The sequence below is a fragment of the Merops nubicus genome, unplaced genomic scaffold (genome assembly GCF_000691845.1).
Source record: "Merops nubicus isolate BGI_N331 unplaced genomic scaffold, ASM69184v1 scaffold9710, whole genome shotgun sequence".
Taxonomy (NCBI): Eukaryota; Metazoa; Chordata; class Aves; order Coraciiformes; family Meropidae; genus Merops; species Merops nubicus.
In genome coordinates this window covers 52,992-78,251 of record NW_008583535.1, presented here as the reverse complement: position 1 = coordinate 78,251, position 25,260 = coordinate 52,992, and the positions used below count along the sequence as shown (strand labels likewise).

General features: G+C 35.4%; 1 protein-coding gene across 1 annotated transcript in view; it reads left to right on the top strand.

The window, feature by feature from the left end:
* The window catches only part of LOC103773745 (A disintegrin and metalloproteinase with thrombospondin motifs 6-like), a gene marked incomplete at its 3' end in the record, with an annotated part of 81,313 nt that overhangs the window by 8,442 nt on the left and 47,611 nt on the right, over positions 1-25,260 (top strand). The window contains exons 3-6 of the mRNA XM_008941126.1: positions 1,240-1,408; positions 6,310-6,524; positions 7,028-7,111; positions 7,602-7,747. Coding sequence (XP_008939374.1) covers positions 1,240-1,408; positions 6,310-6,524; positions 7,028-7,111; positions 7,602-7,747 — 614 coding nt within the window. The remainder of the gene's footprint in view (positions 1-1,239; positions 1,409-6,309; positions 6,525-7,027; positions 7,112-7,601; positions 7,748-25,260) is intronic.

Genomic DNA, 25,260 nt, shown 5'->3' with positions numbered 1-25,260 from the left:
TGAGGAAAAGCCATAATCTTAGAAACAGCTTTAGGATATTTAGAGCAGATATGGAGCAAATGGTCTTACGGCTGATCAGAGACGTCTCATTGGAGGAGAAGACCCAACAATGCTTAAATAAAAGGCTCATACATAGTACTTGTTTTATAGATCAAAGGTGTAGTGGAAGTTTGTGTTTCATCAGTTCAGGATATGAATGCAGAAGTTCGTGCTTGCAGTCTCCTACCTGATGGCTCTTTCTCCCAGTGTAGAAAGTTCATGTATTCAGAATATTCTAGATACAGGTACCAGAATTTCTTCTTCAGCAAGTGTAGAGCAGGATTCTGTCAGGGCTTATTCCCTAGATATTTCTATATCTGAAAGGATCCCCAAACTGGATTTTCTGCTAAAGTTCAGTTTTAATTGCTGGAGACTCAGGAAATTGCATAGTTGGCCTGAAATCTCCCCTTTTTTTCCATAAACCTCTTCCTGTTTGGAAGAAGCTGAGTTCACAAATGTGAAAGTTATGAGACTAGAATATCTACTATTCTCTGCTGCAGTGTGGGTAAAAAAATGTTCATTTGTTATGGAGAATAAGGTCTAGTGCACAGTCTGCAACACCTTGGATTTGCTAGATTTGTGGCAAGACCTTTTAAGGAATTAATACTTGGTATATAGTGTATCCTAAGTTAATATTAAATTTTAATAACTAGCTCAGTTTTGGAGTTAAATGTCTGGATGTAAAATGTTTAATAGTTTCCTTGAATAATAAATTCTAAAATTAACCCTTAGTGCCATTTTTCTTTGATGCAGTGTGTGGCTTTAGGCATCTGCTTGTGTGGCATCATAAGAGGGATATGGTCTCACCACTTGAACAAGGCCACCTTGACTTGGCATCACTTATATTGGATGTGAATCATGTACTTTTGGACCATCTCTGTGAAGAGATTATTTGTCATATACCAAGCATATCTCTTGCTTTGTTACTACATCTACCAAAAATGTTGGGAAAGAACTCCAGAAATAGGGCAGTGATTTTTTTTATTCTTTCTCATTCTGTTGCTTATTGGCGCTTTTTGATGTTCCTGCTAAAATCAGTGGAAGAGAGGTGGTTCATGCGTTGTTTTCTGTTTTGGCTTATAGTTTTGGTTTTCTTCACAGAGATGGATGGTAGTCAAATGTTTTCTACTGTTAAGCTTTTTAATAGGAATTTTATGTTGTCTTCTGCAAGTTTTTTGTGTTTTCATTTTCTTCTTTAAGCATGGAGTTATTGCTACAGAAGATGAAGAGTATTTTATTGAGCCTTTAAGGAATATAACAGAAGATTCTAGTAACTTTAATTATGAGAGTGGTCATCCTCATGTTATATACAAAAAATCTACCATGCACCAACAACATCTGTATGATAACAGTCACTGTGGAGTCTCAGGTAAATAAGTGTCATTCCTTTCAAAAAAATAAAACTTAAGATGTATTTTAAAATCTTGCTTGGTTCACTTTTAATACACAATGGGGAATGTAGCAATGAGAATCCTCCTTTTGGGTGATGCACTGTGCCCTCTTTAGAAGTAGATTTGCCTTTTTTTTCAGATTCAGATTGAGCGTTCAGTGTCTTTCAAAAACTGAGATGCTGGGAGCAAGTCTTGTTTTTTTTGTCTTTGTTGTGTAGAGTGGCAGTAATTAGCACATGGTTCATCAAAATGTACTAAATTTTCTTTATTCCCCAACTGGAAAGCATGATTGAGTGACTCAGTATAACAGCTCAATCTATAGTAGGCATTCCATCTCATTTGAGGATACTTGACATGCAACAAATGTGTTAGTATTATGATTAGGAACTGGGGTCCGCATCTCTCTAATGTACAGAGGTTTATGGTGTTTTGATACCGGTTTTTGGTTCAGTGAGTAGCATCATTCCATAATAGTTGAATATATGATTTCCAAGTGCCTTATGGGATGGATTATATAGTTTTGATTGAGAGATAGTTTTCTTATAAAGCAGTGTTAACGAAATACACTTTTCAAGTACTCTTTGACATGATTTTCACTTGCTTAAACTGAAGCTGAGGACCAACTCCTTAGCCAGCATGGAGTAAATCGGACTAGTTATTTTAGAGCACTAAAAGAATGTGCTTTTTACATAATAGAAAAATGTTCTAACCTTGTCATTGTTTATATCTCAGAAGTAGCTTATTCTTAAAATCTCAGCCCTGGACAGTTGTATTCTGTGAGATATAGTGCACAAGGAAAGCTAACAAATATTAATCTTAAAATAATTTTGCTTTTTTTAATTGTAATATCTTTCAGCTTCTTTTGGAAGTTGTACTTTTGATGGCTTCAGCTGACTAAACTTTAACTACAGATTGTGTACAGAGGCCCATGCTTAGGAGGCAGTTTTTCACGAGCGTTTCAGTTAACTGTGGTTAGGGAATGTCAGGCTTTATATATGTAACTTCTGGTTTAGTTTGGAAGCATTATTCTGTCTACATGCTTCTAATATTGCAAAACAATTCCCCTGACTATTACTGCCTGCTGATTGTAAAATCAGGATACTCACATATGTTCATCTTGTAGGGAAGGCTGTCACTTAAGCCTCTTGAAATAAGTGGAAGGATTATGAAATGCAGGATGATGCAGTTTTTAACATTCTGATATACCCAGAAAAAGAAAGGACGTTTGCCTCTGTCAGATGGTGTCTTCTAGAATAGTGCTCAGGAAGTCATTCTCCAAGTGAAGATGAAGCAGTGGCAGCTAGTTTGGTCAGGTTGCATTCAGCCATTCTGGCAGTTTCTGTTGTACAGATCATAAGTTGATCAGAGCTATGCGTCTTGCATGCATTTTTTGTGAAGCATGTAGTAATCTGTAGCATTTATTCCTTTGTATATTTGATGCTGCCTTTGTTTTTGGAAGTTTCTGTGCTTTTTCTGAGTTTTCACATCTGACACATCATGCAGCCCTTGATTATTGCAATGCTAAAGCACTGCTTTCTATGAGCCTGAGACTATCATGCTTATTCATATGTTTCTCCTTCTCCTGTTGTTTTGTATACTACTTTCAGTACTTAAAAATTCCTGAAAAAAAATGTTGTCCCCTAGAACTGCAAGGTTTTACTTCTCTAGATCACCTGCTATTATAATGTTTTCCTCATGTGTACCAAAATCTTTAAACTTGTTTTCTGAGTACTATGCAGCTTTATCCCAAAATGACATGGCATCCAAAGCATCCCTAGAATATCTGAGAAGTAAAATCAGGTATTAATTCTCTTATTTCACAGCCCTCAGACCCTAGGACTAAAGCCAGGTGTACAGTCATCTTAGGCATTTGACTGGTTTTGGAAGTTTTTAGCAGTCCAGTTCTGTGTTTTAAAACGCAGTTGTGACAAACCTGTAGCTGCCGTTTGACAGTATCTAATTAACTTTGTCTACAGGCTGATAAAAGCTTTACCTTCCAAACAGTTTTGGCAGTATCATGTTCTGGGGGTAATCTGCTCAAGTAGCTGTGCTGCTGTTCATTGTCTGGCAAGTTTTCCCTACTGTAGTCTAGACCTAAATTTATCATGTACCTGTTCTGTATCTGAGCAGTGGTCGAGATTTTGAAGTGTTGATAGAGACAAGGGAAGTGTTATATCTGACCTTGCTGAGAAAAATTGCCATAATTGATAGAAAAGTGGGATGGGGAATTTGGTGAAAGGATGATCAGAATGGATTGAGATGAGCAAGTGGACTACATCATGGTACATGGTAGAATTACAGTGGCTAGTACAAGAGAAGCATTGGAGATTCAGATAAGAAAATGGGATAGATTTTAATAACCTAAATTAGATTTTAAGCAGTTAGATGTAAGAATGCTTAAAATTTTATATAAAAAAAAATGTTTACTTACTGTTTCATGTATCTATCATCACTAAGTTAATTATGTTTTATTAAATACAGCTGAAAGCATTAAGGCATTGGTAATAAGTTGACCGCTGTGAAATTCTAATTTCTTCAATGAGATTTGAGGCCACTGGGTTATCTTGCAGAATGCTGTGTTAGATAGGATTGAGAAACAGCAAAAGTTGACATATGAAAGATGCAGAGTGGCAGATTATTTAGGGATGACTCTATTATAAGCTGCCTATATAGTTGTTTTACTCGTGCTAGACTTTAAGGTCAATGTATTCTAAAATGAAAAAATGCTTGTCTGTTTTCTTCCATCTTTGCTTCTTTTAATTTCCTGATAGCTATGTTCAATGTTAATTATATTAAATTTATTTTATTTTCAATCGGGAAATTTGGTGGAAAAATATCACATAGCTTGCCACAGAACTATTCTTGTTAAATAAATTGAAAACATTTATTGACATGTTTTACCTTTTTAAAGAAAATTCAGTCAGCATTATTTAGTGTTTTTAAAGTAGAACAGCATAAGCATTGATAGGTCCTGGAGTGTGAGCCCAAGTAGTCAGGATTGTTTCCAGCTTTCCCATTATTTTGAGACAAGCTGAAGCCTAAGCTTCTCATCTGATAAGAAGAGGAGAAATATGTTTTTATGAAGTCTTCTGAGACCTTTGAAAGATGGTATCAAGATGAGTCCAAAGTAATAGTTTCTTTCTTTTTTCTTCTGAAAGTTTTCTCCATGAACTCATTAGTTTTGAAATGTTTATAATAGATTTGCATATTTGAGTGAAAAAATATGAGTGAATGTGGAAGCAATATTACATACTTAAAATACTTCCAGCACTCTAGGCGCATCAGAAACTCTCAAACATTACTGTTTGTTAGTTGAAAATGATAAGTGAATTTTAAAAAAAAAAATAGTACAGAAGCTGTCAGAGAAACTTCCAGACATTCCTAAATGACTGCTTAAGTGAGGTGAAAGTCTATGAACAACTCAAGCAACTTACAAACTCCTACAATAGAGATGAAAAACAGGAAAAAACTTAGTATTCCCTATAGAATCCTCAACAGGCTTTAATAATTGGTACAGTGTTTTTAGAATGGATTATACCCATTGCAGAATGAGGACAATTTTGTTACCAGCATTTTTGAACTACCAGGTTCATTTTAATTTTTTAACTTTTCTACAGTAGGCACCTTTTAAAGGCAACACTGTGACCTCAAAAATTATGAAACACTGCAAGAGTGGGAATGCTGAAGCTTTGTATTGCTGGTTTTGACCTGAACATACATTCTTTGTGGTGTAGTTGTTGCTTTTTGAAAATGGCGTGGTTAGCTGAATTGCATAAAGCATTGCTTTCTTGTGAAAGGTACTGGTCCTATCTCAACTCATCCTTACGTGGGCAGGGTTTAGTAGAGGTGGGGATGCATCTCAGAAATTGCTTACTTGAGCAGTCTGTTCGGACAATTATGAATGTTATTAGTGGTCAACATTCTTACGTTCATCCATAGCCAGCAAGGATACCTCAGATATTTTGAAATTCTACTATGCTAAAACAAAACTAATAATATACTTTGATAAACTTAAGATGGTGATCTGTGAGGGCCATCGTGAAAAAGGGATATTTAATACACACAAACAGTTTTGCCCTGGGAACATGAATTCAAATTCTAAGTAAATTTGTAGTTTTTGGTTTGCTGTTAATTAGAGCTATTTGAATTTTTGCTGATCAGTCTCTTGTGTTGAAGAAATATTTTTTTCTGTAGACTTACATGAAAAAAGTACACAAATCAACATATTTGAATTAAAATCAGTGTTAAAAACAACTATAGCAGTTATCCCATGCCAGGCCATTTTAAACTACACACCATAGTTAATTCGTGAGGTAGATAGAACATAATCTGATAGCTTTCTGAAGACAAAATTAATTTATTTGGCCTGAAAACTGTTAAGCATCTAAGCATAATTGCCTAACAATTACAGAGCTTCACAGGAGGGAAGAATCTTTTTTTTAGTGCCTTATCAGCATGTTTAATTCTTTATTATATTTTGATACCTTTTACCTTAATTTTTAATTTACAATACATTTCTTCCCAAATGTTACAGCTGTCTTGTTTTTATCCTTAAAATTCTGAAATGTGCTTGTGGTAATAATAAATAATCTTTAGTATTAACATAGATGTTCAGAATCCTATCTGTTAAAGAGAAGATTGATTTATTATCCAAAGTCAAGTTAAGGAGAATTGAGAATATTAAAACTCAGAGTTAGTTTACCATTATAAAAGAGATTTTAAAACAAAATAGAAAAGATAAAAGTTCAGTTTTTCTTTGCCTCAAGAAGGATTTCTTTTTAGAAGCTTGAAGATAGTCATCTCAGCATAAAACAGCTGCATTTTGGTGAGTTTTACTAGTGACCCCTCTGAAGTGTTTAATTATTTTGGTTCCTAGAAGACCTCACAAGAAGCAGTAAACCTTGGTGGATGAGTGATGCATCTGCTTTTCCAGCTTCAATTCCAGTCAATGACACGTTAAGTAGTCACAATCGACAGAAAAGATCAGTAAGCCTTGAACGGTTTGTGGAAACACTGGTAGTAGCAGACAAAATGATGGTGGGATACCATGGCCGCAAAGACATTGAACACTACATTTTGAGTGTAATGAATATTGTAAGTTTCATCCCTCTCTGTGTTCATCTTAATATGCACGTACTGAAATTATAAAGCAACCGTAAAGTACTTATTTATTTATTGACATGAAAAATGCTTTAAAATATGTATCATATGGCAAATGCTAGCATCATGGGAAAAGTGTAGCACTGTTTCTGTCGAGTATGCTCTGATCACTTTGAAATTGTTTGCCTTTAATTCTAACTTCATATGATTACATTTAGATTGTACAATTCTATTCTGTTTAAGTCAGCAGTCTAAATGCTCCTTGTGCTGGATGAATTATGGAATAAGGTACAAACAGTTCTGACCAAAAAGTGTCACCCAAGAAGTTTGTTTTACAAAATGGTCATTTTGTTTTGGTCAAAAAATAACTCTTACTCAGGTGATAATGTTATATAACGTAAAATTACATGGAGAGAACAGGTTAATTTTTAACTATGGAGGGGACAAGTAATGTTTCTTGTCTGACTTTGTGCCTTTTCTTATTTTCTGGAGGTCAGGTTGCCAAACTTTATCGTGATTCCAGTCTAGGAAACGTTGTGAATATTATAGTGACTCGTTTAATTGTCCTCACTGAAGATCAGGTAAGAGCTGTTGTGCTAAGCTTTATATCCCTGGAATACAATTATCGTGTAATACAATTTCATTTAATTATTGCTTGAAATGGCTGCATCTGAGTACAAAACCTATCTTGTCATCTTTCACTACTTTAATCAAGATGAAACAGTTCAAGGCAATGTTCCTCATGTATCATCTCAAAGATATCTGTTCTCACTTCAGGTGAATATTTATACACCTTTGGGGATGTCATTTTTATTTTTAGATCTTTATTTTGATATTCTTATTTTTTTTGTATTGACATAATCATTACTAAAGTTGGAGCAGAAAGAATGCCTGTTCAGTAATACACATCTGAACTTGGGGTCAGATTTTACAAAGATAAAATTTGGCAAGAAGAGTTTATTCCTAGAAACCACTGCTTCTAATGATAGTCCCATTTTAGTTTTCAAAAGGCTTGACAACTGACCTTAGTAATTTGTTTGGAACATTTCTGGTATGCATGTTGTATTGCAGCCAAACTTGGAGATAAACCACCATGCAGACAAGTCCCTCGATAGCTTCTGTAAGTGGCAGAAATCCATTCTCTCCCACCAAAGTGATGGAAACACCATTCCAGAAAATGGGATTGCCCACCATGATAATGCGGTTCTTATTACTAGGTATGGTCATTATAAGTATTGTGTTTATTTTATTTTATTTCTGTAGCCGTGTTCTTACCTTACATATATGTAGGCTAGTTGTAATGTAATTGGTAGGTAATTTTAAGAGGACTAAAATTAATAGATGGCTTGTTTTAAGTATACCAGACTATTAAACTATGGATTAAGAATTTGGACAAGTGAGATCTGCAAAAGACTTGCGTCTGCTGCTGTTTTCACTTCATAATTGCCAATGCAAAGTATTCCAGTAGAACAGATGGATCCTATTGAACATTTTATACTTTTTTAATTGAAAAGAATTCATAAGATTATGGAGAACAAAACAGTACAGAAAATATTTTCTTAACTGTTTATAATCCTTTTTTATAAGAATTTCAAGCCAGAGTCTTAACTTCTGTAGTAGTACTTCTGCTGAAAAACAGGTTCTTGCAGATTCAGGCAATGTGTGAATCTGGTTTGTAGCTGTTTTGATTTATTATACTTGATTAAGATGAGAACTGACAGTTTTAATAGGTCATTTAAAGGCTTGCATATGTACCCATTTGTTTACTTCTATTCCACTGTTACTGTGATAAATTCAACAAAGCTTGCACTGTAATCTTGCAGTCCTGATAAATATATACCCGTTGGTCCTTTGCAGTTATAGGTAGGCAACTGTATTTCATTAGGACGTCGGTTTCCCCATTGTTTAAGGAGACTGTTTATTCTTTTCTACCTTATTTGAATAGCAGCAGATCCAGCGGCACTAATTTGGATTAGGATTTCTTTGTTACAGTTTCTGCTTTCGAGGACAAATTCTGTACTGCTTGGTATGTGATCTATTTGTGGAATCACTGTGTTCACTAAGTAAAATTTTTTAATAGTCATTAAAATAAAGAATCTTTTCTGGAATTTTGTGTTGAAGGTAAGAACGTGGCTGGTGGTTTGGTTGTTTTGTTTTTTTTTGGATGGGTGGTTTTTTGTTAGCTTTGTTTTGTGTAAGGAACATTTTTTTGAGAGAGAAACTAAAAGCTAATTCATTACTTACATGCATTTTTGCATTCATATTCAAATATAACTGTTATATGTGGTCATGAACACTCCATAATAACAATTAAAATGAGTACTGGAGTGATTTAGAGAGCTGTTATGGTACAAGAAGCTCAAAAAAAAAGATTAAATTGTTTAATAAAAGCAAGTGGAATGAAATTAAAAATAAAATACATTACATTCTAAGATCTTGATTTTTCACACGGACTTTTGTTTATGCTCTGTTTTTGCATACAAGTAATTCCTTTAGTAGGGCTGCTCACATGTGAAATTAAATACATCTTTACAGCTGTGCTACACGTCAGGCTTTTACTGGTGTAATTTAGGTGGTGAGTGAAAAAGTGTAATCTATAGGTGATATCGTTGTGTCAGTTGAAGCCCCCCAGTACATAACGTATAAGATGCATTTGCAACACCGTGTTTTTACTGTTATGGATTAATAACTTGATGTTTTGTTAGTGTTACTCTGGCACTGTAAAACACAGCTGTTGGTTTTATTTCACTGTTGTACTTTAATACATTTTATTACTGTATATTCTGTACTGGGTTCTCTGTTCTGGTAGGATGTTCCCAGTATAGGTACTAACACTGTTCCAGATGAAATATTAAGTCATGCAGACCTTTAAATGCAAGAAGAGCAAGTTTTCAGAGAACATGAATAATACCCATGGAAAATTAAGGGTTTTTTTTTGGCAAGAAATAGTAAATATTAATGATTTATTTTAGTCTTCTCTATGGGGACTTACTAATTATATAAGTATCCTGCAGAATTTCTTTAGGACTTGTATATGCTACCTTTTAAAAAGGACATAAGTTATCAAAATAAATTCTGAGTATGCTTCTGAGAAGCATATACCTGTATATTAAACCAACAAAGTGCCTCAGTGTAGTATTTGCAGGGTAGTAATACCTACCTTTATAAAGTATCACTGAACCTGTATGTTCCGTTAAACATGTTGTCATGATAGAGTGTTTGTATTCCTTTTTTACTATAATAACTGTACTTTATAAAAATAATCCCAAAGGCTACACTGATACATTTGAGTGGTTCAGTAAAGCTTTTACTGAATTCACTAGCTGTCCTTGCTCTTACTGATAAAATGTATCAGCATGTGTGAAGGATAGATTTTTAATTTTTTTTTAAGTTTGGAATGAGTAAAGATAAATTCGTATCAATATAAACGTGTAAATCCATTAACTTTAAATAATTCTAGATTAATTACTACAATTGTAAAATGCTTGTTTTCATTATATGAAAATCTCACCTCACCTGATGAACCAGAGTTTATGTATTATATATCAAACAGAAGGGTATAGCCACAGTGCTTTAAACTCCTAACATGTTGGAGAGGTATTTAAGAACCTCTTCTACCTGAAGGCATTTGAACCTATACTACCAAATATTAATTTATTATTTATTATTATTTTAAGTTTCTGAAAACACTGTAATAGTGTTTTGAAAGTTGTTTCCTGAATCTGTCCCACTGATGCTGCTCTGCTTTGTATGAAGTCATTACATTTTCATTGAAGTTGACGCTGGAAGCATTTCTGGTCATTGTGTGTATTACTCTTTTATGGAAGTTAGAAAAGTCTCATTATTCATAAAATTCAACATTATGAACAGCTTTGTGTTGATCAAACCCAGATTTCCTGTTAAGTAATTGATGTATTTGAATATATTAATTACCTGGTCCTGACTGAGTATTTAAGTTTGCAGCCACAACGGTCTTTATTGGAAACGTGGGACAAAATTGTTAAGAGAAGGAGTCATTATCTTAATCTGTGCAAATAAAGACAGCTCCTCAGTTTTTCTTAGCAACAGATTGCTTTCCTCTGTGATCCTTTAAAGATGGCATACTCTGATTAGGGAAAAAAAACGAACCAGAATTAAGGGTGCTAGACACCTAGGGGTGTCTGCTTGACCAATGTAGACAGATTTTGAACCCAAAACCAGCTGTATGCTAAAACCAGGTAGCCTCACTGGCATGGAGGTATGTTAAGCTAATCTTAGCAAGTCCCATGGAGATGTTACTATGCCTGCTAGGATCTTGTCTTTGGACAAGGGTCTACCTATATTCAGTGTGCCTGGTGTACATACTTCTCTTTTGTGGTCCTGCAGGCACCCTGCAGAGTGCTTATTTTACTAAATGGGTAGGGTCTTGAAAAAAGCTTCTTAGCTGATAATAGAAAATAAGGCAGGTAAGAGATTGGTCCAAGTAAGAGCCTGATTCTCAGTCAAGGGAGCAAAACCATGATAATGGGAGTATGGTATTACTTGCACAAACATACTAACAAAAATAATGTGTTCTCAACTCACTATGGTGAGTATTTGGTCTGGTTAACTGCTTTAGTGCTGCTAGACTGTGTGAAAATTAGCAGGAACATTTCCTGATACTATTGGCAGCAGTAACATCTTCCTTCAGTTTCCTTGGGAGGCTTCTTAGAATCCCTGAAATTGGTAAGAATGGATTATCATCTTAAGAGAAACTCAAGGCTATGTAATAGACCTTATACAAAGGGCTTATTACAGAGTCTTGCGGTGTTGAGTGACTTTGTGTAACAAGAATAGCAATTACACAGAACACTGATAATACTTTTCTGTGTGTCACTGTTGTTTTATGTTCTTTTATTCATTTACAGAACATTTGTTTGTATTTTCTGAGTTTTAAGCACTTCATGTTACTTCAGGATAAGGCTGTGACTAAATTAATGTTCTGGATCAATGAGATCTATTTTTTTTCCATAGGAGTCACTTTTTGAAATTTCATGTCATTTTTTTTTCCTTTTGGAGACTATATTTAAGTCTCAGACTAATATTTTAGCCTGTAGTTGTCCACAGTGGGTTCTTGAGGACAGGTGATAGTAAAATACTAAGCAGACAGATTTTAATTACAAAGTTGATGAATAGTGTAATGTTGATAAGACAATGTCTTCTTTTCTTCTATGAGGTGACTTCTATGACTTTGACTTTGGATAAACATAGTGAATTGTTAAAATTATTTCATATCACATATTAATAAAAAAAGGAGAAAAACTTGTATGATTCTCTTATGTCAAGTGTTTCAGAAGACAAGAAGGAATCTTTGCATTTGGTTTTAGTATTCCTGCAAAAAGTGATAATCTCACTTTTAAGCCCAATGTCTGGTTCTCAGATTTCTCATTTTAAGACTCAGAGTAAGTTCTGAGAGTCTCTGTATATTCTCATTTGTGCATCCCACCCCGTGTGTAGAATTATCTTTTTGCCTTTTTGACATTCTTGATTATTTGCTGATACATATATATACACATATATATGTATGTATTTTAACCTTCATTTCAACCTTCAAAATTTGGAGGTGACAATGTACACTAAATATTGTTACTTATATTTGAAGAACTGTTAGAAATGCACTTAGACAACTTCTGAAATTAATGACTTTTATCTTGAAATACACAAATCCTTTACTTGGATTGGAGTCCACGTGAGTTAGTTTTACAAGTGGTTTAGTGCTTTAACAACAACTCATTCCACAGCCCCACTGAATTAATATACTCTGTTGAAGGAATTACTTGCCTGAGTAAAGAATCAGGGCCACGAGATGTTTTTACTGACTAAGCCAAATACACCTTGATTTGTAGGTTAGACTGGTGTCAGTAAAGATGTTCAGTACCCCAGATGGTTTAATTTTTCTGTTTCTGCAGTCTTTAAAAGGGCTTGCTCATTTTAATGTTTGTGAGACAGTGAATGAGCTCTCTTCTAATACAACCATTTGTACTTTTGCCAGGTACCATTGTACTTGTAATTTAGTAGGTATTGCTAAGCAGTGTTGTATGGCTGCTGTTAGCATTAACCCTGGTATTAGTACGTAACATTTCCCAACACCGCTGAACCCCGTATGGGAGGCATTAGCATTAGTACACAACCGGTGGATTTTTAAAATCTTTCAAGGAGAGGAAATTTTACAGAACTGTTTTGTGTTTATTGTATATATGGAAGATCAACTTCAGAATGCTTCACAGTTACTTGTTCCCTCATTCATGTGCACTCAGGGGCATGTCTGTGAGGTGTGCATTCTCTGAGGAGGCCAGTGTTGCCAGTTTTTCAAAGGGTGCAGAAGGTATATGTATATGGCAGCAGTCTTAAACTCCTGTAAATCTTGTGGTTCATAATCTCAAGAACTGCAGTGTTTCTGGCATTGCTGTAGATACTTGAGGGGGACAAAAGTCTCTTGTTTCATTTTGCATACCTGTGTAGAGCTGACCACAGCCACGCCTCTCATTTTTTTTTTATACCATGAAAGGGGGTTTATGGCAGCCGGGGATGATTTAGTAGTTGTGTCAACCTGATAGCAGTCCTAAAAGAAAATGTGTTTCATAGGCACGGTTTGTCAGTTGCTTATAGGTTAGTAATATACTTTTATTCTGTAATAACAAGTTAACATTTCCCCATCAGGTTCTGTACTACTTAAGGCATTTGATAGTGAGGTAGGGCTAGCGAGGACTCTGCATATTCCTTTCCTTCTGCAGGTCCAAGATTGTTACCCTTCTTTTCTGAGGCAGTTTTCCACTTTTTTTTTTCTGGGCTTCTTAACTTGTTGCAAAGACTTTTTTTTTTCGGTACAATGCACTCTCACATTGCACTGTTGGGACAATTTCTTAGCCTTGTCCAATAAATCCAAAGTGTTTCTGTTCCCATGAAGTTCTGTCTCTGATCCACATCCTCTGTTTTCTTCCTCCATTATGAGAACAACTCTGATTTCAAGAAGTAGTTCTGGTGTCAGTTTTATATGTTGGCTTCACTTCCTTGACTATTAGTCCATTAAGCATTTTTCACCCTTTTTTTTTTTTTTTTTTTTTTTTTAATGCAGCCTTTCAGCTTGTTTCACTGGACTTTTTTGGAGTTTTAAGCCACTGACAGGAAACTGCTTTTCCTTAACTGATTTTTATGCAAAAATTGTAAGATTGTCCCTTGATGTAGTGTCCTGGAGACCGTGTGGATAGGATTTCCTCTGAGAGGGAGAGAGAGAGAGAGAGAGTTGAAAAAGCTGAAATACATATGTTGCCCTTAACGTCTGTCTCTACAGATACTTAAAATGTGAGGAGCCCACTTTTGCAAATAATAACACAGATTTCCTCATCCCTCTTTGTTTTCAGGGAGTTAAAGGCGTGTAAGGGAAAAATCTGTGTAAATTTTCAAATCTGTTCGGAAATAAAGCCAAACAAACTTTAAGTGTAGCAGGACTCTGCTATTGCAAATTGAGGGAAGTAAGGTGTTTGACATTGTTTGCAGAGTGGTTTGCATAATAGGAATATTTGTACCACGATTTCTATACGTGACATGTACCTTTCACTCCTTTTTAGAGACCTTTTACTGACCACTGACAGGACAGGTTCAGTATGTTGCTAGATTATGGTTCTGCTACCACATTTGTTATGTGCTTACTGTTGTGTCCAAAACACTTTGTAGGTCTTCACTATCCTAAGGCATATTCTTTGCAATGACCACCCTGAGACTGACAAAAGAGAAGCTGTGGCTGAGAGATGCAGCACAACAACTGTGAGCCATCACAGCAATGCAGAGTCTCTGTGTGTAAATGACTTGCTTTAGATACATCTGGGTCTAGATCCATGTTTGAAGATTGCAAGGCCTGTGTGTTCAGTGGCGGGGGAAATCGTATGCAAAGATTTCAGTGGAGAATTGTCTCTCTTAATTTTCTGTAGTCTTTTTGTGAACTGAGAGACTGTACGCTGTAAAATAATGGTAGAAAATCAAGTTACGTACCACAGGCAGTAGAGAAAAATATGAAATGCTTGAAATTAATAAAATCAGTGGGCATATTACTTAATTCCCCTTTATGTCACAGTTACACGCTTTCTTGTTGGGTGAGGGTTTTTTTTGTTCCCGTACTCAACATTAGCACAATAAGGCCTGAAGTGTCACTCATGTTTCAAATCTAGGCTGTGAATTTTTGAGAGTTTTGGTGGAAGGAGGTTAGTGTAAATTATATCTTTAAAATTTATTCCTTGATTTTGTAGCTGAAAAGAATCGAGCAGACTCTGTGGGATTTGAGGGAACTTGTGTAGAACAATAAAGTAGCTAGAATGTGAATATGAAATACTGCTTGTTGCATGGCAAATATCAACCAGCAATTGATTTGCGGCTAATTAATGGGCACGCTGTGTGAGTGGAATGTTTTCTAATCAATAAAAAGACTCTTATTTTTAATTTTTGATGCTATTAGTTGGCTTCTAGTTTACAGTTGGTTGCTTAGAAGATGTGTTTGAGTTTGAGGGTAGAAGGGTAGAAAACGTATAAGGTATACCCAGAATTTCTTTAATCCATTCCAGATGGACAAAATGTGTTCAGAATGTATTTTATTTAATACCAAATCCAGAAGAGTGACCAGTGTCATGGAGTAAACCTCAGACTTTCATACTCTTACTGGAGTCTTCAAGTCTGAAAGCTGTTTTCTTTTTTTTATTTTTTTTTTTGATAGATTGATTGAAATACTTGACACTGAGTAAAAAGAAAAATAACATTCTCTAAGATAGAAATTTTGAGTGTAATCCCACAAATATCTCTTAATTTTTGCTCACTGAGCGGAACTGGTTACATACCTAATGATTTCCTGAACTGGAAAACTTGAGAATATCTAGCAGCTCACAACGTGGGCCGTGCAGTTCCTCTACTGCCCCCAGTTAAAGTCTTTTGCTACATGAGCCTATGAAACCCTTGGAAATTAAAAGTGCATTGGAGTAAATCAATAAAATACCAAATTACTTTTGCTGTTGATAATAGTGGTATATTAATGCCCACTATAGTTTACAAATAAAACATTTATACACTAGACTTATTACAGAAGCAAAAAAAATCAGTGAAAAATGCTTTTCTATGCTGGTTTTTTCCTTTTTTTTTTTTTTTTTTTTTTTTCTCCAGGCATTTACCTTCTGAGCTGCACAAAGGGTCATAAAACTATTCAAATGATAGTTTTTCCAGGAAATGTTTGATGGTAATAATTTGGGATATCTGTTAGAACACTCAGTTACTGCTTGGCCAGATACATGAGGAAGGGCTTTCTAGCAGTTTGAAATGTCATATTTTGCCTTCTTTTTTATAAAGAACATTAACTTGTTTAAAAATATCTCATTTTTAATTTTTCTTTGTAGTTTTGAGCAGGATCCTAGCATTCTTTGCTTTTCTATTTTCATTTTTTTCCCCCTTTTTTTTCCCTTTCTTTTGCTTAAGTACAGTATCAGGGCTGTTGCTATTTTCACAACTTAAAATGACTGGCAGAATAATGCATATGCAAGCAAGTAGCTGTGCTCCTCATTCTTGACAATCCAGAAGGACATATTAGGCGAGCTTCTATGGTGGATTATCACCAGTTTTGGATTTTGTCTACAGTCTGTTGCATAAATTCTGTCTCTCACCACGCAGGAATACATACTACATTTTCATGTTTTCTTCATGTTCTAAACATCAGTATGGACTATTTAGCTCAACTTCATGCTACATTTTATGAGATTGTTTACGTATAACAATACATTAAAAACATGCTTTTAATTAAGAAATCAATTCTTTTAGTGGTAACACCACACCCATTTAATTCTAGTATTCACTGTTCTTCAGTTTTTCCCTAGTTTACACTGACCTGTCTTAAAGAAGGACATGATTATGCTGTGAGGTCAATGGCAACATGCCCATTATTTCAATAGGGTGTGAATAAGATTTCAATTTGAGTTCATAGCTTGTTAATTTTAATTATGCAAAGTCATGTAGAACCTAACGTGTTTTAGAGCACTGTTTGTTCCATGCTACTTAATAACTTGAAATACTTCGCAGCTTTCAAATGTAGATTAATGAGGTCAGGTGTGTGAGTTTTTTTAACATTTTTAAAATTAGTGGTGGTATTTTCTCTGAAGTTGTATTCACTTCAGTATGACATTCACTGTTCTTATAAACACTCATTATTGAGATAGATAAACTCCTAACTTAATTTTAAAGTATGTTCAGTGTGTTAACAGTAACTTTCCAAAGGGATTAGCACTACTTATAGTTTTTGGTTTTGTTGCTTTTTTTTAACTTGCTTGCTTTATTAGTGAATTTACAGCAAAGAAGTGACACATGAAAGGAAATGTCTGGAAATTTTCCAGTCAAAGAGCAGGTGTAGAATGGACAGGAGCACAGTACATTACAGAATTGTCTCAAGTAAAGAAATATGCTGTACTTTATGCTACAGTTGCAGCTGTTCAGCTTCACTTTCATAGTGCGTGATGAAATGTAGCTTAAAAGGCTATTGAAATTCTGACAAAACTGCATAATGGAGGCTAAGTAAAAATGTGAAGTTAAAATCCCATGCTTGGATAGTTCATAATTGGCATTCTGGCGTGCTCACATATGCTTGGTTAATAAATACTGAAGTTGATCCTGAAATCAGATTTCCTGAACAACAGACAAATTTTTGCTTCAAACTCAAACGAAATCAAACTTTTTTATTCAACTCAGACCAAAACGTTCTAATGAGTAACAAATTTAATGAAGGGAATAAGATGTCATTTTTGTTTGCATGTGGTATATGCAGAATTAAATTACTACTTGTGTTGCATTGTCAAGTTATTTTTGTAATTGACACTTCCTTGAAGGTCCGTGTTTCAAAGTCTTTAATGTATGAAGTAAACACTGGAAAATACGGTCGCTGAGGCACAAACATCGAGATATCACTGAGAACTAACTGAAATTCTGGTGAAAGAATTTATTTTGCAGCAGCGTGTGAAGGAATGGTGGTCTGGCCAACTGTAAAGAATTAAATATGAAATTGTAAACACATTTAATGACTATCAAATCTTACATAGATTTATTCCTCCAAGCTCTATAGCTAGTACAGGTCAGCAATTGCACTATCAACAGTGTGAATAAAAGCATCTCTTTTAATGATGCATAATCAACTATCTTTCTTAGATCACCGCTCATTAATTATCCACACATGCACTTACTCAAAATTGTAAACACTGCTTTTTAAAACTCTTGGTATACATATCATAATATATAATATTTCAAAACTGTATCAAGGTAGTGCATGGACACTATGGAGATAGTCAAAAGCTGTTGCATGTGCATGGTCAGAGCCTACCACTGTGGGGACATGCGGTAGTGGTACCTCAAGCTAATAAACTTCATAAAGAATCTTTTGTTATTTTTTTCAAATTACATGAAGTTGTCTGAGTAACAAGTAATTACTTCTTTAATGGGCAGTACTCTTATTCAAGCAATTTTGCATGGTTTAGTGAATCAGAATGTTAGTTTGTCAATAGTGATAGCTATTACAATGTTTTATGCTTTGGCACAGTATTGTGTGTGGATCCTTTATACTCGATATTTAATGTGCTCTTCCTCTCTTGCATTTTTTAATATAGCAAGAGTGAAGTATCTTTCAACTCTTAAGTGCTGTTGTACTAGACTGAACAATGGTCAAGATGAGTTTCAACTATTTACCACAAATAGAAAAATACTCTTCTATATAAAAAAATACTTTTAAGTTAAAGAAGCTTTATTTTAATGTATAAACATATTATATGTATTTTTTTTTCCCATGTATAAACATGACATTTTATCTAAGTGCAACAAATTGTAAAATGGATAGGGATGTACATAATTTGTTTTAACATGTATTACCATATTAACGTATATAGTTAGGATGGTAAATTCCAGCAATATGATAATTAAGAACAGAAAATAATAGACCCAGCAAGGGGAGCTCCTGGGTGATGTCAGCTCAGAGTGTGATGTATGATGTTGCTGATAATTTGACTTGTAAAATTGTACAAACAGTCACTAAGTTTTGAGAACATATTACAGTAGTGTATTTTCTCAATATCGTATTATGTCAGAATGGTTTCTGGTTTTCTCTGGTTAGTGGAAGTGATCTGAAAACCATGATTAAAAATTACTTTCAATGGATTTGAAGTACCTGATTTTTACTTTCAGAATAACTCCACAAGTATGCTGTACTTAATTTTGTACACAAAGCAAGTAATCTCTTGCAAAGATGAGTTTTAAACAGCTAAAACCCACAGAAGTCTTTATTGTCACCCTTGCATTTTTCTCTTCTCACCTACTTTTCATCATGTGTGGTGAAGATGTTCTTGAATTTGGACCAGAAGTCCTTCTTCTCTATTCCCAATTCTTTACTTCTCTATTTTGGACTAGATGGATGTCGTAGGTCCCTTTCAAATGTAATATTCCATTCTGTTCTTAATGGTTTATAGGAGCTTTCAGTTGAAAAATCTGATTCAGGCAAGCACAGGATATACCAAGTGTTTTAAGGTGAACTTGCATTCTTTCTGAGAAAGGGGAGTTATTTCTTTTCAGTATGTATTTACCTGCCTGAAGATTAAGATTTCCTTTAATACTCTTTATGCTACAAAATGAAGTGTTTTTTTGATGGCAGCACAGTGCAGTGAAATACGCTGTGTTCTAATTGCAGCACAGATTTGTTACATGTATCAGTTTTATTTCAGTGAGTCATGGGTTTTTTTGTGTGTAATGCACAAATTACAGTTATTCTGACAATTAAAAAAAATCCCAGACATCACTGAAAAACATTTAGCTGTTAGATATCAGACACAGTTACAGCTTATTATACAGTGAGGCTTCTTTGGCAGTAAAGGAAGATTTTCATGTTTCTTAACCTCTTCCAAAAGATTTTTCTGCCATCAGAATGTTACATAATTTTATCTTCCTTTGCCTATGACCTTTATACATTTCACTTTTCTTTAAGTGGTTCTGTTTAGTGAGTTATCAGGAAGAATATTTACTATGGCTGCAGTCCTGCATTTTGATCTATAAGTCAAACTCATGCTTATGCCAAGTGCCTTAAATATTAACTTGGCTCTGCACCATTATGTATCTTAAAAAACGAACCCTGCATAAGTATATATCATATTGAAGGATTTGGGCCATATTCTTGCTTATGGGTGACAGCAACTAGATTTATTATATGGGAAGGAGGGGAAGGATCACAGCAACATTGTGTGTGCACGCAGGCATGGGAAACAACACACAAGGCCTCTTTTCCTTTCCACACTTTAATGCAAACAAACAACACCCCGTGTGTCCCTCAGCCTGGAACACCACAGCGTCATTTCTTATAACTGTAGCACTTAGGTCTTTTCTTACAATATCATTGTGCTATTTTTAAAAGCTTTTTCTTCTGACTTTGCTTGCTTTTTTGTCCTGTTATGCTGCTGTTGGGACTTTAGTTCAAGTGATTTGACTTTTGAAGAACTAGGAAGGAAAATAGGAATTTTAACTTTTTTTTTTTTAAAGCCTGCAAAATAATTTTTACTACTTCAGTGACCTATCCTTGAGCTACATCTTCTGCTAAAGGTCACTGTTAGTGATCTACTTATATGCTGCAGATGATGTGTGCCGTAAGGTTTTCCGCTATCCTTGAGGTTCAGGTGCATCCTCTGCTCCCCTGCTGCATGTTAAGGAGATTCTTCTTCCATATAGGTCTTGAATCACTTGTTCCCCAAGTGCCTGGTGCAGCTGTATGGATGTATTTTCTGTGAGGTGGTCTGGAACAATGCTTTGTGAGACTGGTGATACAGATGTGTGTTAGTGTCCTATTTCTAAAATCACCTCATCTGTAGAAATACAATGTTCTATTGTTGAACAGTTACTTCAAATCACAGACCCACAGCAGTGTAAAACAAATGTGTACTTTTGGAAAAAAAAATCTGAGAAAGAGATATCTAATAAGTAGCCCTTGAATTACTTCCAGAGATATCTCACTTCATGTATATATCAAGCTAACAAAGCTGAAGGGTTCAACAAGGCCCTTTGGCTGAGAGTTCAGTTCCTGTGCTACTCTCTAGCCTTGTGAAAGGTTTGGCAGTGGGGACTTAGGCTCCAGTGTTATGGATTTTTCTCACTCAGAATTATTTCCATTCCTGTAGGGTATTTTATTAAGGAACTTCAGCCTTTCTATTGCTAGACTATTGTCTTCACCTTTGGAAATGTTGGCGTCCCTTGATTTAGCATAGGTAGAAAGTGTGCAGTCTGATCTAAAATCTACTGAGGGGCTCAGGAGGAAAACATTTTCATACTTTGTAAGACAGTGTACGGTCCTCATTGTATAAACCTTCTTCGTAGAAGTATATGAACTTTGTGTTTTGTACACAGTTGTGAATTTATTTGGTTCTTGTCAATGACAAGGATATTGCGGAGTTCATCAGTGTGTCATTTCAGAGACAAGACACTTCAGTAATAGTTTTCAGAGGAGCTATTTCCCCACCTTGCCTTTTTACCATTACTTTGTCACTGTGTGGTTTCTTCTAGCTCACAATAAAAGACATAATTTCTGGAATTAAGTGTTTTCAGTTGTATCAAATACTATGATTTTTGTATAATGAAAAAGAAATTGGTTTGTATCTGGTATCACAATATGAGAGAGATGCTTGCATATACAGAGTGGCATTTTAGTGTAATATTTGAAGGGAAGTGGATTATAAAGCCATAACAGAGCAAAGGCCATGTCTATTTCATGTATTGCAGGCTGATGCAACTCTATATCAGGGCATCAGTGTTCACTGCGAGCATGGGGTGATTGCTTGGGAGTGGCTGGGATGGATGCAGCCCTGGGTGGAGATTCCCCATCACTGTCGCCCTGTATTCCAGGAACAGCCTTCAGCAACTTAGTGCTACATTGAAGTCCTTTGTAACAAAGATGATGTATTGATAGCACTACAAGAAAGAAGCAAAATTACTACTAGTATCTATTGTGCATCAAAACTTACCTTGATGGACCATTCTTTCCCATCGTGCTTTCTGCTTCCTCAGTCTTTGCACAACTTGGGTTTTAAAGAGGAGGGAAGATGCAGGCGAGTCTGAGTGTGAGCATGTGTGTCTGTGTGTGGAGAGGGGAACTCACACCACGTCAACGCAGAGCAGGACGAGAGGAGAGGTTATCTGTCAATGCTGCGGCAAAAAAGAAGACCATACAAAACCATACTGGTTGTATGTTGTTATAAAAATGTGCAATTGGACAATGTATGTTGAAGATGCTCCCAGAACAAAATCTTGATGCACATAATTTTCCCAGATAGTTACCAAGTAATTTCCTGTTACATGTGGTGAGGTCAAATCCGAGATTGCCAGCTCATGATTGCTTTGCATTTTCAATTACAGTTTTTTGGAGGAGACTTTAGAAACAAGGTCAGATGTTTCTGAATTTTGCTTCTGCAGATGAAATCTTTGGAAAGAAAGTCGATTTTTTTTTTTTTTTTTTTTTTTAATCGCAGCAAGACTTGAGCATCTTGTGACCGTCTTGTTTTTTAATAGCCATCATAAAACTGCTGTTGATTATACTTAAGTGAACTGTTGTCTATATGTGTTTGAATGTGTTTTCCCACTAAGACAGTAAAACACAAGTGAGGCTGACCTATTTACTTGAAAAATGTAATGAGAGAGCTGAAGGACTGGAAAGGGAATGCTGCACAAGTATTGTAATACTCCTCATACACCTTTTAAGTTCCACAGGGGTTCCAGTAAAGCAGTTTCCTGTTGTTTTACTATGCTATACTTGTAGTAAATATGTGAAAATCTCCTATCCAAGCTTTTAAAAATAGAGGTTCTCTATACCGTCCTCTTTTGTAAAAGTTTTCAGCATTTCTACCTCTGTTGAACTTTTTCTAAGCCACTTAGAGCTAAGCACTAGAGATATATGCTTAGAGCAGCATATTTCTGCTTTTTAATTTGCCAGTGTAAAAGTTTTTTTATTTTACTGGCATATAAAAAAGTAAGATTGTGATTCTGTCAAGGACGTAGTTAAAATTGTGAAATCTGACAGAAGACTTCAATGAGGAATAGAGGCACATTAGAGGTACTAGTATATAAGCTCCATATCCAGCTTATTGCTTAGATCCCGCAGTTGTAGAGTGAATTCTTTGTGGAAGGCCAACTGTCTACATTGAAGGACTGTCCATATGAAAGAGCTGTTTTCTAATATCTAGAAGCTTGCAGAATCCAAGTTATGACCAAGTTTCTACCCCATGTTACTTTTTTCTCCCTGTCTTTCTTGTATACTGCTGAATGTTGTGTGGAAATAAATGGGCTTTGTGTGGTATAGCAGCTTGGGGTGCTTAGTGACAAAATCACATTTTCTGCATATACTCATCAATGTTTCAGACTAGGAACCGTTGTATCAGTTCACTTCTTGTAAGTATTGCCTTTACAAATGTCACATTTAAAAATAAAAAAAAAGCCTTAGATTTACAATAGGATGTAGAAAACTTTAATTATCACATAAAACTTCTTTTCTGTTTTGTGACAAATGTGTGATTTGTTGGTTTTAGTATAATTAAGTTATTGGCTCAGTAGATGGCACTCTTCTCTCTGAGTCACCAAGGTGTTTAGATCATCTGTATTTAAGGTTCCCTTCTTGAAGTACAGTACAGAACTGATCCCAACTCGTTCTGCTCATTAGAACAAGAATATCACTTGATTATAATAATAAGATGAAAATTCCCCATGTAAAGCATCAATCCATAACCTTTCAGTAAAGTTTGTTAGACTTTGAGGCATTGCAGTTGTACTAATACTCTGCACTCGTACTATCAAAGCAGGACTTCTTGCCATGGCTTCTCTGCTTAAAGGTCTGATTCTGCTGCTGCAGACATGAATGCAAATTATCAGCAGTTGTAAAATCATTTTTAACTGCAAAGTACAGTCTTCAAATACATGTCCTTCACTTGTATGTTAGAGAAATTAAGTTGAAAATTGAATTTTACTGCCAATGTACTCGGATCATATAAAGTTACAATCTTACGATTTTGACTGTCTGTACCTTTGTCCATCACATACTGTGGATGTGTCCTCTGAACCCATGGCAGCAAGGGAAATTGGCCTCACTATCTCTGTCATCAGTCTTACTACTTATGTCAGAACCACTAAGCCCTTAGGTGATCTGCAGATTTGTATAACGTGTTTTTTTCTTTTAGCCTTTCATTTAGCAGATTAGGGTAATCCTATTTTTTCTGGTTTTGTGCAGCCTGATCATTGAAAAACAGTATCCACACCTTCTATATACCTTTTTTCTAGTTTCCACAGTGAAGAGAATTGTAGCTATTTACAGCTGGAAATAAGAACCAGGTTTTGAAGTCTGCCCTTCTTGCAATGTGGCTCATTCCATTTTATGGTACAGATCTAAAGTGGCATTGTTGGAGACATCCCATGTCTTTCTTTTTTTTTTTTTTTTGAGAAAGCGGGAAACCCAGGGAAGTCCATCTTAAGCTTTTTACAGTATTCAAGGAGAGCTTCCTCAAGTCAGAAAAGAATGCTGATTTACGGTGAACAGCCATCTTCTTCCTGAATTTTTTGTTACTCTTTAAGAGCAAAATTGACTTTTTCCTTTTCCTTGGGATCTGGTAAAATGACAACCTCTCACACCTCTCAAACAGAATGCAGTTTACAGCTGAGGTGCAATCCTCTGATGTTGTGTGACATGTTGGTCCTCACACCTGTGATATATTCTCAACCAGCAACCCATTCCTAATTTAGTAAAAGCCATCAGTTATTGGTGCCCTCAGGGCTGGTGATCTGTGATATGGTGATGAGCACTGACGAGCAGATCCTTCTAGAATCCAATTTCTTTCTGTTGTGCTTTAAAAGCAGAGTGATTTTGTGTCCTTTGCTGTTCTAATGCTGTGTTATAGCACTGCCAGTTACAACTTCTGTTGTTCTCCAAACATTTATAATCTATTTCTAGATTTTTGTATTTCCAGATTTTTTTTTCCCATGAAGAAAATTGCTCATTTTCTTCCTCTCGCCTAACAACTTAAGGAGTCTTCATGTGATTTGAAATGAATAATAGTTAATTAGTTTCTTTTGTCCAAGCCACACGGATCCAACAGATTATCCTGAAAATGCCCCCACAACCTAATCCCAGAATAATTTTGAATTGATAACCTACATGAATATACAGAGTTTTGACAGTTTACTGCTGCTCTGCAGTCAGAGTCTTTGTCCATGTGGCATGCAGCTTGCTAGGAAGATACACTGCATTCTAGATACTGCAGAAAGTGCATGCTTCTACACATGTGCACTTACCACTATATTTTTCAGTTAATGAGCAATTATTGTGACTCTTCATATTTTGGATTTGAAAGCTTTTGTATTACTTCTTCGAACATGGTTATCATTCAGGGCAGTTCTCTGTGGGTTACTTGAACTTTACCATTTCAGGTTTCTCCAGGTAGAAGATGTATGTCCATATTGCAAAAGCTGCTAGAATGACTGGCATTGCTTTTAGTAGTCAGCTTGCACAAACATTTTAATGACCTTTGATACCTGAGATTTTTCTGTTTTGAGGTGGTGTTATGAAGACACTTGCTCTGGCATTACAGGTATGGAACCTGGTCTGTGGATCAATGGGGAGGCATTTTTCCCCTGTAAAACCAAGTTATGAATAGTTCTTAGGAATAAATTCAATTAAGAATACCTTAAA